General features: G+C 30.4%; 1 protein-coding gene across 2 annotated transcripts in view; it reads left to right on the forward strand.

Annotated features, from left to right (window-relative positions):
- The first annotated feature begins 110 nt into the window (after positions 1-110).
- Positions 111-15,239, forward strand: part of LOC107074373 (serine/threonine-protein kinase PLK1) — a 19,305-nt gene continuing 4,176 nt past the window's right edge. Inside the window, exons 1-5 of one of the 2 annotated variants that reach the window (XM_089170575.1) lie at positions 124-596; positions 880-3,733; positions 12,506-12,610; positions 13,395-13,511; positions 15,024-15,238. In XM_089170575.1, the coding sequence (XP_089026701.1) occupies positions 2,849-3,733; positions 12,506-12,610; positions 13,395-13,511; positions 15,024-15,238 (1,322 nt within the window). In that variant the 5' untranslated portion in view covers positions 124-596; positions 880-2,848. Of the gene's footprint in view, positions 3,734-12,505; positions 12,611-13,394; positions 13,512-15,023; position 15,239 lie in introns of both variants that reach the window. The other variant, XM_089170574.1, reaches the window with a different exon arrangement.

Genomic DNA, 15,239 nt, shown 5'->3' on the forward strand with positions numbered 1-15,239 from the left:
GATAATTTCAGCTATTTTGTATTCAAGTTTATGTCATAGTATAAAATCGATCTTCGATAATATTGGATTCGAAAAAGGGAAGTAAAAAAGAATCAACAAGAACGATATAGTTGAAACTGGATCTTCGATGAACGGAGGTATATATAATCGTACAAATAAAAAGAAAACAAAAGGATGACCGCATCCGGACAGCGACAAGTACACGAGGAAGTTTATTTCGTTTTTGTACTTTTTTTTTCTAATGAAAAGAACAGGGAGAGACGAAAAGGAAAGCAAATCAAATCTCGAGGAGCAAAGCTAGAAGTTGTTAGAAGTTGTTCATTTCTATGTGTATCTTTACTATATTTAGACGAGTAGTTAAAGCGTATTTGAAACGTTGAAAACAGGTATACACACGGTGTATGTGTGTGAACGACCGAAGGAACGACGAGATGATGCGCGTTTTGCGGCTTTCATGGCGGTGCTGTTCGCTGAACGAACGAGAGAAGAAACGAGAAAGTACAACAAGAAGGAACAGGATAGAAAGAGGATGGTAAATCGGATACGAGAGGACAACACGAAGGGAATAGTCAATGCAGTGCCGTACGAGAGATTAGGTATACCCTTTTGGCGTGAATTTGATAAGTGAACGCTTTCGAGAAATATTTTTAACGATTGTATGATTAATTATGTTCAAATGTTTTTAGAATAGGCTTAATTCATAATAGGCAATTGTATATAACGACAGATAGTTGTTAATTATATAGATTTTTATCAATCGGTTGCTCGATCAGTTCGTTCAATGGAAACTTTGATTTCATTGATCGATGTAACCTTCACCCAGTTGGCAAGCGCTTTAACGATTGATCACTGGTACATACGATCGTATCTCTTCTACAGGTTTATTCGAGTTTTTTCTTTTAAATAAAAATTGGTTGACGAGCGAAACACCCACGAAAAAAGAATGTACGAAGAGGATTTCGATTGAGTGCTTAAAATGGGTTTCGGAAATGTGCACGTGCATTGAAGCATCCGATTTCGAAAGAGGATAGATTAACCAGATGTTCGATATGTCCAAGTCAATGTGTTTGAAATCGGATCGCGCGAAAGAATGTTTTTGAAACATGACGGAGATTGACCCTTTGAATTTTTTAAAAAAGAAACGAACTGGAAGAAAAATAATAAGAATAACGAAGAAAAGAAAAAGAGGAGATACGAAACGAAGGGAGGTTTTTGAGATCAAAACGTTCGTGAGAAAAGGTTACTCAGATTCTTCCCCCATTTCGCACAGTGAGTGCATACACGCGAGGTAAACCTTTGCATTTTCTTTGCGCGTGATATTATGAACAATGCACTTTCTCACGATAATCACCTCATAGATTTGCCGTTTAGCGTTTTACCACGCTACAGAAGGCACATACGCGCAAACTATCCACCACGTCTCTCTCGTCGACCTTGTTTCCTGCCACTACACCATTATTGTATAAAAGACACTTTTGTTATCCCCCATACAACGATGAATAGCACCCAATTGCATTTTCTTCGAATGTGTTTCTATCCGATTCCTTTTACTTTTTATAGTATAATGACTTAGGTATAAAAAGAATGTTATGAATCATTCTCACTTTCACTGCTATATCAATGACAAAATTCATTAGAAATGATACAGACATATTAATAGTACATAAGATATAATCTAATGATTGTTATCAATTGTATTTTTAAATGAAAGGTACAATGAAAAAGATAGAAGAGAGTCTAAGGTTCATCGTATCAGCATACAGTCCTGCGCGAGGAGTGGGGGTAACGTGCACAGTGACAGAGTGGGGGTTCGAGGGTGCCGCTCGGCACGAACGGTGCACGTTCGAGTAGTGTCAGTAGGGACGTGCGTCGGGGTAGTCTATGTCAATTTTCGTTCTCTTCCCAGTCATTCTTTGCTAATCTCTTTCTTCTTTTCCCTCTTGTTAATTGGATCGATCGCGTGTGCACTATACTTCGATCTTCGATGATGAGAGAAAAATAAAGGGAAGAGAAAGGAGTGTGTATTAATTTTCGTTGTTGTCTAGGGCAGACAAAACAGACGTTCGATGATACATCGTGTCTCTTCGGCGCACTGCTTGACAACGACGAGACGACGACGGCGGCAAGAAGCGCCCTTTATCGAGCGATCTCTCTTCTCTCGTGTGCACGTGTCCTGAAATAAGGAAAAAAGGAGAGACAAGTCGAGAGAGGAAAGAAAAATAAGTCCTGACAAAAAAAAAATAAAAAAAAAAAATAATAATAATAACAAGAGAAAAAGGATTTCGAATGTAGATAATATAGAAAGGGCTGGAAGGGTTTCGTATAAGATGCCAGCGGTTCTCGAGGCGAGTAAACGTTCAGGGTTTGAGGCGGATAAGGAAGGAAGTGCAGGAGAAGGATTACAAGAGGAAAAGAGGCAACAGGAGCAGAACCACCACCGAGGCCATCGGCCTTCGGGGTGCACCACCTCTTCTTCTTCTTAATGCTACGGTGTGTCTGCGAACGAAGCAACGTGCACGTATATACATAAACCTATGATCATCAATTTGTCTCGCTTCGTTCTTGTCTTTAACTAATTGCGTAAGGGCATCGGTGAGGATATACGAGAATTTTACAAGTTGATAAATAGAAGAACCCCTTGCAAGCGTCAACGAGATCGAACACAATTTACTTGCTTCATTTACACTTCCTTCATTTACACTTCCTTCATCTCGATCGTGTTTAAACTTTGGTAGTACCGATAGTTAAAAGTATTCTAGTATCTCTCATCTTTCTCATCATCGTTGATACGATCCTAAATAGCAACAGATTGCTTATTGTTATTGTTCTTCTTGTTATTGTTATTGTTATGAAAGAGAAAGAAAGAAATATGCCAGCATTACCGAGTACGATTGAATCGCGACACGTTGACGACATGACGCCACCTTCGATGATTGCCTCCTCGTCACCGTCTTCCTCAGCATCCTCATCTTCGGCATCGTCCTCGACGTCATCACCACCTACACCAAGAATGACAAGTCCTCCGATTGTTTCCACGACTACCTGTTATCTCCCGGAATCAAGATTGATCTCTAGATCGATCAATTCTACCAGATATCCAGAAGAAATGGAAGAAACCGCGAGAAGTAACTCAGGATCGACAGGTAGCAGTGGTAGTAGTAAATCTACCGATGCTAGACCAAGGCAAAGTCTATCAAAAAGTTCCGCTTCTTTGCGGAGTCTCGTTCGAAGAAAGAGTCGACGACAAACTGGTGGTGGTGGTGGCAATGTAACTGGTGGATCATCATCTATTATCGAGTCCAATAATGATTCTCGACAATCTCGTAATCAAGGTTCTGAAGACGGTGGTCTGCATCGAAGACGAGAAAGTACAGGAGGAGAAGAGGAGACAACAACGATGTATACAAATGGAAAATCATCTACTCGACGAGCACCTTCCGTAGTTAGAGGAACAACGGTAACAGGAATAATTGGAGAACAGGACAATAATAATATTGGACAAGATGCATCCTCGTCTATAAGCAACGTTGTCTTTGTTGCTCCAACTGTGGTCTCAAACACCAACAGGTTCATTCGAACGACCTCTTCGTCTCTCGTACGTGCAATCAGTACACCTGGAGCATCTACTTCAAACACGACCTCGCACTGGAACAACTCGAACGAACAGGAGTCCGACTACGTCGTCGATCCTGTTCAAGGGAAGGCATACTACAAAGGACAATTTCTTGGAAGAGTAAGTAACTTCCTTTTAATCTATATACTACACCTTTCTCTTGATCGTCTAACACTGTGTGCGCTCGCGCGCTCGATCTTTACCTAGCAGCAAGCACCTGCCTCTTCCTCGATCCTTCTTCCCTTCTTTTTTCTTTTTTTCTCCTTTTTTCTCCTTTTTTCTCTTCCGTGATATTTTTTTCTTTGCTTTTTCGTTCTTTCTCATTGATTCACGCTCATGTACTCATTTCCAAGATACCGTTTTAGCGAGAATCATTAGTTTACATCTACTTGAAACGTGGGAATACACGAGTACCATGTCGTTTACTTAATTTTGGTATTGTCTTTTTCTTACGAACGGTTCATATTTATTAAATAAATTCATCAAAAGAAAATTTTAATTTGATAATAGCTTTAAGAAATAAAGTAGGTGCTCATCCTTGTTTTCTCGCGTGTCCTGTTTTTTATTTTTATTTTTTTTTTTGATAATTATCAACGAAGTCAAAATTGTAGTCATAATGATAGATGTCAAACGCGTTTGATAAATGAAATATCATCACTGTTGCAGTGAATAAGGATTGTCATAGATCGTAAGAGATGCAGTATAAAAGTTTGTAGGTCGTGATTCACACGGTACTCGTTTTGACGTACTAAGAATTTTAATGGCGTCCGTTCGCGGAAGTTAATGCCATGGTGACATCGCAGATTATTTCTTAGAAAAAAAAAAGAAAAAAAGGATAGATGTGTGGGCAGAGGAAGTCATACGAGTCATCCGGATCAGAGAAAAGGGTGTCGTGGATAAAAGAACAGCATCCTTTAAAGTTATCAACGATTTAATTTTGGTTTCTAATATCTCAAAGATTTATCATTTAATTAATATTTGATTTTGTTTACGAAGATTTATGGTTTTCTTTGGTCATTTGATTTTTACTTGCTGAAATAAAAAATAAAGTTCTTTTGTTGTACAGAAAGAAAGAAGGGAAAGTATGACGTAAAAGAATGAACAAAAAAAAAAAAAAAAGAAAAAGAAATAAAAAATAGAAAAAAATGACAATCAGAGCAGTGTGAAAATTGCCTTGAGCGATGAGAATCCGAAATAGCATCTCGCATCTTCGCTGATGCTGTCATTAGATGGAACGTCGACTACGTCATCGTTGTTTGCTCGGGAAAGCTCAAGGCTGTGTAACATTCTACTTTACCTCTGGAAATTTTTGCAAATAATGTTATTGTATTATCTCTTTCCCATATTTTATTTATCTTTGTTTTGTTATCTCTCTAATTGAACTATCTTGAAATCTTTCTTTCGATTTCTACCTCATAAGAATCATATCTAAACTGTTACGATATGACTTTTTCTAATCATTGTTTATTGATACTATGAATTTTTACAAATAGTAGATAGTAGTTCCATTTCTTCTATTTGAAAACAGAACAAGAAAGTTTTTCTGTTATAATTCAATAAATGAGTTTAAGTTGAAAGTTTTCTTTTAAAATTTTGAATAATTTTATAGTCAAACTATTAATTTTATAGTCATATAACATATAACATATATAGTCAATTATAACAAACTAATTAATTTTATAGTCAAACTTTTGATCAAATTAATTTTGATATTAAAAATTAATTTGCTAGATATTAATTGCGTAGTTAGCTGTATTTGATTTTAATTTATTTATCTTCTATGTAGAAAATCAAAGTTCTTAGTTAAAGCTTCACTAGAGCACTTTATCAAAATTTACCTCTTTGATATTTCCGTGTTTAAGAGAATCCACCCCGACAGGAGTATACCTCTTTCTTTCTTTTTATCCGCCACACCCTCTCTCTCTCTCTCTCTCTCTCTTTCTTTCTTTTTCTTTTTTCTCACATGTATGCTCGTTATCGCTACTATTCGCGACCGGTTGCGAGTGAACGAACGAACGAACGAACGAACGTACGAGCAAACGAACGAACGAACGAACGAACGAACGAACGTATGAGCAAACGAACGAACGAACGAACGAACGAACGAGCGAACGAGCAAGATTTGCGGAAACTCGTTTCAGCTTTTTCGACGTACCGACTTCGGGTTAATTATTTTCTCTTATGCGCTTTGTACCGTTATCGTATACTGCATCGGTTGTGGTATCGTTGTATATTTTTGTGAGTAATCGAATGACATCATCTCGTATCGAACATTACTATTTATTATAGTAATATATGTATATTTGAAGATTTATTCGATCAAATAATTGCTGTGTGATTAAATTATTATTTCATTTGATTTTCATTATATTCTTATTATGTATATATATATATATAGATATATATTTTATTTATATTATATAATTATATTATAAATATATCTATAAAATAATAATTATTTTATTAAATATTAATTATATCGATATAATAGTAGATATATTTATTTTTATTTTCTTTATACGTTCAACGTCTGTTAATACTTTCTTATGTATGTAACATATATACATATATAAATATAAATATAAATATAAATATAAATATAAATATAAATATAGTTATATTCCTAATCGGTATGCACGAGTCTCAGCATATACACGTGCACACATATGTGCAAGTCAATGACATCGTGTGCCTTTCACCAACTGGTCCGTATCATCCGTGTGCGTGCAAATGCGTGTGTATTTGTGGTAACCGTGAGGAGGATAAGTTCAACGGATGGGGCCCTCTTCCTCTTTATACCCTTCCCTCCCTTTTTTTCTCCCTTCTTCTTCGTTCACTCCATTTCTTTTTCATCGTTGAGGTAGAGAACGTTCGTTTTACGTTGCAAAGGATAATCCTCGATGCTTTCCTTTATTTACAAATTGTGAATATGATAGATCAAGGAATAAAATGTTTTATGTCAGGTTTCTTAAACATCAAAACAATTTGTTTACACTAGATTTGTAATGTTACAATTAGAATAGAAAAGTTACTAAAGATTATTTAATAATTATTAGATCACACCTTAAATTCTGTAATAATTTAGTCAGGTATGTGAAACGATCCTTTACAAATGAAACAATAACGATAAACGTTCTCTTTTATTTGAGTTTAAAATAAAAAAAAATAAAAAAATAAAAAAAAAAACGATTGAGAAAGGTAAAAGCGTTAAAACGTATTATGTTAAATCATATGGTGGAACGAGCCAAGCCAATTAGAGTTACACGCTCGTTTTCCATCCGTAACAATTCTTATGTCTTCTTACGTCCGTGAAATGAAGACGATTTAAACATAGAAAAAGAGGAAAAAATAAATCGATTAGCAGTCGACAGAGAAGAAGATGGCAGTCGAGTTTTCTATTCACTGTAGTAGAATATTGACTTATTTAGCAAGGATAAGTGGAAAGTTTATACGAAAGGTCAGGGTCTATTAGTAAAAAGGAAGTTTTATTGAGAACAAATACTAAATTAACATTTCCTCATTTAGAACAATTATTTTCTTCGATTTATCGATTATCAATGATAAAAATAAAATCCTTCTTGAATAAATTCTGACGTCTTTTTTATGTTTAATATTTCATATCTTTTCAACTTCATCAAGATTGGGTTTTCTTTTCTTTACTCGAACTATTATATTGATATTTATATATATTAATGGATTATTTATAAATTAATATTATAAATATATTTATAAATAAATATTATAACTATCTTATTATTAATATATTATTATTAATAATAAATAAATATTATAATTATTTTATATATCGAACGTTCATATTTTTTTTTAGCAACAATAATACATAATAACGATTGATTATATTTTATTAATTATTTATTTTATCAAAAAAGATATTTCATTTATTTATTTATTTATTTATTTTGGTAAAAATCACTGGAAAGTTTTCTTTACTTTTCTTTTTCATGACAAGTTGTCACGAATCATTTCATCTTAACCTTCTGATCGTTGACGTATGAGTGAACTTTAAAAATGGTACATCAGACATTTCGAAGAAAAGAAATTCAACTGTGACCGGTTTCAATGTTATACCGTGAACGGAGGTGTCATTCATTTCAATTCCAATGAAATAATTTCGTTTTCGCAAGTGCCATTCACTTTTTACCAATGACTTCAAAATAATAAGTATGAAAATAAAGGCACGATATTGGAGAATGAACGGTTAATTGTTTCGTAAATCATTTTAACTCTTTTACAATTATTCTAAATAATATATAAGGCATAGAAAAAAAGAACGAGATCGTTTATATACATTTTTTTTATTCATTTATATTTTATTGTTTACGTTTGAGATTATATTTTTGGCGCATTAGCGAGAGAGAGAGAGAGAAAAAAAGTGAATTTTGACGATGCGCGCGCACAGCGACACGAAAAAACAATTTAACAGGATGAAGTTGATCGATATTTATTCGATATATTCGATATATCTCTCGTATTTCATATATTTGTATACAAACACCTGTTCTATATCGAAAAATTATTTCAATGTGTTTTTAATTATTACATGGAATGGTGATTGTTATTAAATAACTGTTAATATCTTCAAAAACATTGATTGTTTGCGAATATGTGTACTAAAAATTGTTTTTATTTTCTTTTCTTTTTCTATGTCACTTGTTAGATTAAATGTCATACGTATTTAAAGATCTTTTATTTGTTTGAATGTCTTTAACTTAGAGGTATCCTTTGTCCAGCAGCCACCGAATGGTATTTTACTCGCAATGCACATTCTACGGGTTTGCATATCTACCTTACTATACTGTGTGTCTATCGATTCTTTCCATTTCATGGTTATAACTTTAACACGCTCCGATGCATTCGAATCTCTCCTGATTTCACATATACATATAACATATATATCGTGGTGTTGGTTATCGTTGACTCTCATAATTACTAAGCCATACTTACATTCGTCGTTTTATTTCTCTCATCGTCGTTAATCTAACTATATATATCAGGCTTAAAAAAAAAAAGTAATTTATCGACTTACTTATATAATAATTCTTAAGCGTATTTTATATTTTATAAAACTCTACTATAAATTTAATAGTCTATCTAAAAATAAAAAATACAATGTATTCCTATATTAGGATTATGGTCAAATAGTTTCACCTTTATTTCATTTGACAAACTTGAAATATCATATAATCCTGACCTTTGACACTTGTGCTCGTGTTATTGAGAAATTGTTCCGCTATTATAAAACGACATAAATGATAAATCACTTTTTAAAGCTTTTAACCTTCTATATATCCTGAATTTTTGTCAAGCCTGTAAAAGGAGTTATATCATTTAAAATCAAATATCTATCTCTAAAATATAAGATAACATTGAATTCAAAATTCAATTAAATAATTCAATGATTATAAATTAAAATTAATAATCTTTATAAAGAATCATTTTTGTTGATCATCAAATCAAGATTATAGAACAATATGTGTGTCATATTGGGTTGAGGGGGGAAATTAATTAAATTAAACATACAAAGTTTCAGATATATGTAAATATATATATCTGTATTTAAATTAATACTCACGCGAGATTATAGAGAGTTAACTTTCTTATTCATATTTCAAAGAAAATGATTAATATTTAAAATAATGTTTTACGTTTTATTATTAGGCGATAAACATCGTATCATTTTAATAATTCAACACGTTATATATATATATATATATATATATATATATATATATATATATATATATATATATACTAAACTTATATGTATACTATAATCGCATACGAGAGAATAGCAAATAAAAAGTATATAAGTCAAGAATAGATGAAAATAGTATGAAAACTGGCACCTATGGTTGATCATTTACCAAAAGAGTATTTAAAAATACATCTGTCTGCGGTATTTTTCAAAATAAACACGCAAAAAGGTTTGACCATAATCGTACATTTAAAAAGCCGTATGGCCAATGCCAGAGGAATATTTATGATAAAGTTATTCTTGAAACATTGTCGACTAAACGTTTACCGTAAGGACGATGCTCCAAACAGGTAAAAAGGATCGAGAGCTCGACCGTTCAGACAACCTGGTCTCAGGATGATCTCATGACCGTTATGTCGGACTAGCGACGCCCATCTCTCCTCACGTTTTCTCTCTTACATACATAAGTACACATATATAAATATATACAGGATGTTTGAGGTCTTTTTTTCGTACAAACGTTGTGAGGATATTCTACGTTTAAATATCTTCTTTTACTTTTTTTTTTGTTGACACCACTTTAATATGTTATTTCTGACATGATGAATTTTTATTAATTTCTGTAATTGCATCCCTAATTCGAACAACTACTACAACAGGTAAGTAACTTTAGGTGTAGAGGTATCACAGTATTAGTTGAATAAACTTTTCAGTTTTGAATTTATTGTACAAATAAAAATCTTTCATCGAACGTACATTTTGATTATCCAATAAAAAAGGACAATAGACGACCTGACCTAGTTCAGCTGTTTTTTCGTTCAGTTTATTATATTACATCTTTAGAAAATGAAATTCACATTCGTATTAATCGTAAATGTTATTTCCACTATTATGTCTACCTAAATCAGTTGTAAATAGAGTGTCCAGACGTTATACCAGTCTTCTGATGATTTTCGTAACATCACTGGGATATTTTGAAGCGTGTCGTTTTGGCAACGAGCCCATCAAACGCGCCTGCTCGCCCTTTTCCACCTCGGCCGAGTTCCTTTTCAGCGAAGATTTAACCGAGTTACCTTGACACATGTCGTGAAGTTGAAAACCTTGAAAACAATGAAATACGAGTCCCTTATTCCTTTTTTCTTATTTTATCTTATAAAATTTATATTCATATTTCACACATTTCCTAGGCATTTTATAAAATGGTAAATTAGAAATGGGCAAGGTATGAAATACTTTAAATGATTTTTTTTTTTTAATATTCGTATTTTTTATTTTTTATTATCTATATATTTATTTTATATATTTTTATTTATTTATTTATTTATTATTATTATTATTATTATATATTAGTTATTATTATTACTATATATTATATTATTATATTATTTATTATTATTATTATATATATTTTATTTTATTTATTTGTACAGAATAACATTTGTATTTGCATTTTTTATTATTTATATATACGTATATATATATATATATATATTTATTATTATTATTATTATTATTATTATTATAATTATTATTATTATTATTATTTATTATTATAGTTATATTATATATTTATTTATTTATTTGTTCAAAATAATATTTGTCTTTTTAAGGAATGCACGTCATTTATATAAGAATCCTTATCAAAACCTTTTTTCATACTTTGCCTAAATAGCATTTGTCATTCCATAGAATGTTTTAGGTATTATAAACAATGACTAGGAAAAATATGTAATAATTCTTATATTTCTAATATTACCGCGATAATATATACATATTATATATATATATATATATATATATACTTAAATGTATGACCAACTGTACTCATTTTATTGGCACAACATGAAAGCGAAGTAAAAGAGGAGAATGCGCGAATCCGGAACGAAAAATGTCGAGAGGAAAAGAGACTATAAACCCAAGACTTGTTGGAGAGGATTCTTTTGGAGAGTCATCGAGAGTTATCCTATCTTCGAGAGGATGTATATATTTTTATTTTTATTTTTAATAGAGATCTTGAAAGAGAAAACCTTTCACTTGCAGCAACGATGAGAATGAAGGAGAAATTCTCTTTAAGAAAAATCAATTATTCGAAATTTCTTAAACAAGTCAAAAGATGAACCTGAAACCTTTATTTTTCTTTTCCTTGTACTTCCTTCCTTCCTTCCTTCTACCCTTTTTTATTTCTTTAACGTGTGTGTATGAACTATACGTTCCTCGATTTTTACGTGTGTGTACATATGTAAGATCATCTCGAAATAGCCACAACTATTCTACATAGTACTCTACTTTACATTCTTTTTTCTTTTCTCTTTTTCTATTCCGTGCCAAAAAGAACGAGCTCACATTACGTTTATACTAACGTTGAATTTTAATAAGATTGTTCAAAGTTAGAATTTTTATTTATATACATTTATTATTAATATATATTAAATTAGGAGAACACATAATGGCGAGATTTGATATTTGCGGCAATAAATTTTCGAGTTTTTAATGCCAATTAATAATAATAATAATAATAATAATAATAATAATAATAATAATAATAATAATAATAATAATAATAATAATAATAATAATAATAATAATATTAATTTAATAAAAATTTAATTTAATATACAATATATTAAATATATTATATAATTATTATAATTTAATTATATGTATATATATATATAAATTATTATATAAATTGTAAAAGGAGTGTAACCCTTCGGGGAAGCAGTAAAATGTATCTATCTATCTATCTATCTATCTATAAATTATTATATATATATAAATTATATTAATATATAATTTAATATATAATATATAATAATATTAATTTAATAAATTAAATTATTAATTAACATTAAATAAAATAAAATTAATATACTATTTCTTTTTATTTATTATCTTAAAATATATTAATTGTTCTATTGATTTAAACAAAACCTTTTCTAGGAAAATAGAAATATTAAAATATTGCTTATTTTTAACAAAAATTTACTAATATGAATTTATATAGTCCTCCATAAAAAAAATGTCTATTGATAATAATTCAAAAAAAAAAAAATCCAATATTATTTCGATATAATTGAGTAAAATATTACAGTAGTGTCTGTTTAACAAGTACACTCGTTATCGTTTCGTTCTCAATTAAATAATGATCCAATAATTATCTTCTTTTTTTTTTACAGGGGGGCTTTGCTAGGGTCTACCTAATGACCGACGTCAGTGATGGAAATCAATACGCTTGCAAGATAATCCCGAAAAATCGGATGCAGAAGATTCACATGCAAAAGGTTCGCACACGTCGCCTACCTTTCTTCTTTCATCGTATACGCCCTCCAAGATTAATGTGCTCCATTTGGGTTCATTCCAAAACGGACTCCTGAAATCAAACGCGACTTATTCACTTTACGATTCATTTATCGGAGAATCCAGTGGCAAAGTTTCTATACATCCATAGGATCCAACAATGGGTCTTTCGTCTAAATTTCATTTGCACACGGTATGGGAGAAGCCGAAAACAACGTAATAAGGCGTTTTGAAAGAATGACAAGTCATAATAATAATTATCGTTTAATTTTGTACGATCAATGTAACATGTGACTATTGCTATAAAAGGTGTATAGCATAGTGATCGTTACTTTTGAAAAATTCTAAACAAAAATGTCTCGACTGGCTTCGACGTTTACCGTTGCTTATCTCATTCTTTATAATGATCCAATTTTTTTTGCAATACTTTTAGTTACAATAAAATAGATAAGTCGTTTCAAATTTCTCACAAATATCGAAATATGAAAAATTTTGGATTAACCCCCTTAAGTTGCATCCTCGAGTTAACTCGAGTGACGTTGTATTCTATGCTGTTGTAAAAATTTGGATTAATTTTGTATTTTTTTCTTTTTTTTTCATTTTTTTTTTGCCAAGACAATGTTCTAAATTGTTCTTTTTTTTTTTTTTTTTTTTTACATAAAAATAAATTGTGCGTTAAAGGGTTAATGTTGATTTGAATAACCATAACGATATTTTTTCAAATAAATCATCATAAAAGTATGCATGAAAGAAACTTTCTGTTTACAGACCGCACGTGAAATCATAATCCATAAAGAATTGAATCATGTGAACGTTGTACAAATGCATCATTACTTCGAGGACAACCTAAACGTATATATGTTGTTGGAACCCTGTCCGCGAAAGGTATGACTTCTATATCTTTACACCTATCTGTTGCTTTTCTACGACATATAACATTCTATAGCATTCATGTGAGATTTCCCAAGCGCATATTCTGACAATTTCTATACAGTCCCCTACAGCTAAGAAAGGAATTGATACCTTTACACGAAAAATGTAAAGAAAAAATTCTTCTAACGGTTAGAGCAAAGCTGTACTTTATTTGTAGTGTGTTGCAATATTTTTCTAATTTGATATAAACAACAAAATAATTAGATATGAATATATTGCTAAATAATTTTGGAAATATTTATCTATATTATTATTACTTATATATTATATTATATAAAAAACAAATATTCTATTAGTTTATTTATTTATTATTTTTCTATTAAATTATATTATTTATTATATATATATCTAATTATATTATTATTATAATATTATATTATATAATTATATCAATTATATAATAATTCATATAATATAATTAAATATATATATAATTATATTATATATTAATAATTATATATTAAATTAATTATATATTAATTTAAATTTAATAATATTAATATTAATATTAATAATATTAATTATTATTATATTATATATTAATTAATCATATATTACAATAATAATAATAATATAATTAGATAATTGATTATTAATTAATAAATTAATATTTATAATAATATAATATTAATATTAATATTTATTATCAAATAAATGAATTATTTTACATTTTAATTATAAATTTAATTAATTAATATCTATTATATCAAATAAAGAAAAAAATATATAAGAATATATACATATATATTATATATAAAATAGATTTTGAAATATTTATTTTTGAAAAATAAAAAAACAATGGAGAGTGTCATATTGTAAAGGTAATTGACAAATATTCGTGGAATTCAGGCCGACTTCCGATCCAGGTATGGACAAATATGCAACCGAGAGGTAGTCTGCACGCGATCATTCTGCACGTGTTCATTCTTCGGATTATGCTTACTTGAGTTGCACACACTATCCACCTTGAGGTTCATCTTTTCCGTTCGATTGGCAAAGAGAGCGGCACTTACACTCTCCATGGCCGATCTGTTGACTTGTTTGTACCGTTAGGATGCGACGAAACGACAGCTAGGGATCTATACACACACACATATATATACAATTATTTGTTTCATCAAATCTTCATCATGAAACTTTCACAAAATTATTTTAATCTTTCATGAATATAGTCATTATAACAATATAGTCCTAGACTATTATTAACTTTCTTTAAATGTTACCTATGTGATGAGTGAACAAATATAATATTCTGTAATCGTTACTCATAAGAGAAGTTAATTATCCATTCAGAATATTATTCGCTTTATTAAACAAGAATATTCGTGGTAGAAAAGCAGATGACAGAGAAGAGTCATTTTATAATTACAAAATAACTTAGTCACGAGAGAAAAATATTTGTAATGCATTCTAGTGGTTCTTTTTTTTTTTTCTTAAACGTTTCTTTTGTTTTATTTTTGGTAGAGCCTAATGCACGTATTGAAGTACCGTGGTAAAGTCACGGAACCGGAAGCACGATATTACATGAAACAAATGGTAACCGGTGTGGCGTATATTCACTCGCAGAAGGTCGTCCATCGAGATCTGAAGCCAGGCAACATGTTCCTGTCAGATCGTATGATCGTCAAAATTGGAGACTTTGGCTTGGCTACAAGGCCTGATGGTCAACGTAGACGTGTG

This window comes from Polistes dominula, unplaced genomic scaffold, assembly GCF_049000335.1.
Source record: "Polistes dominula isolate Pdom_NZ unplaced genomic scaffold, Pdom_raw_medaka contig_79, whole genome shotgun sequence".
NCBI classification, from domain to species: Eukaryota; Metazoa; Arthropoda; class Insecta; order Hymenoptera; family Vespidae; genus Polistes; species Polistes dominula.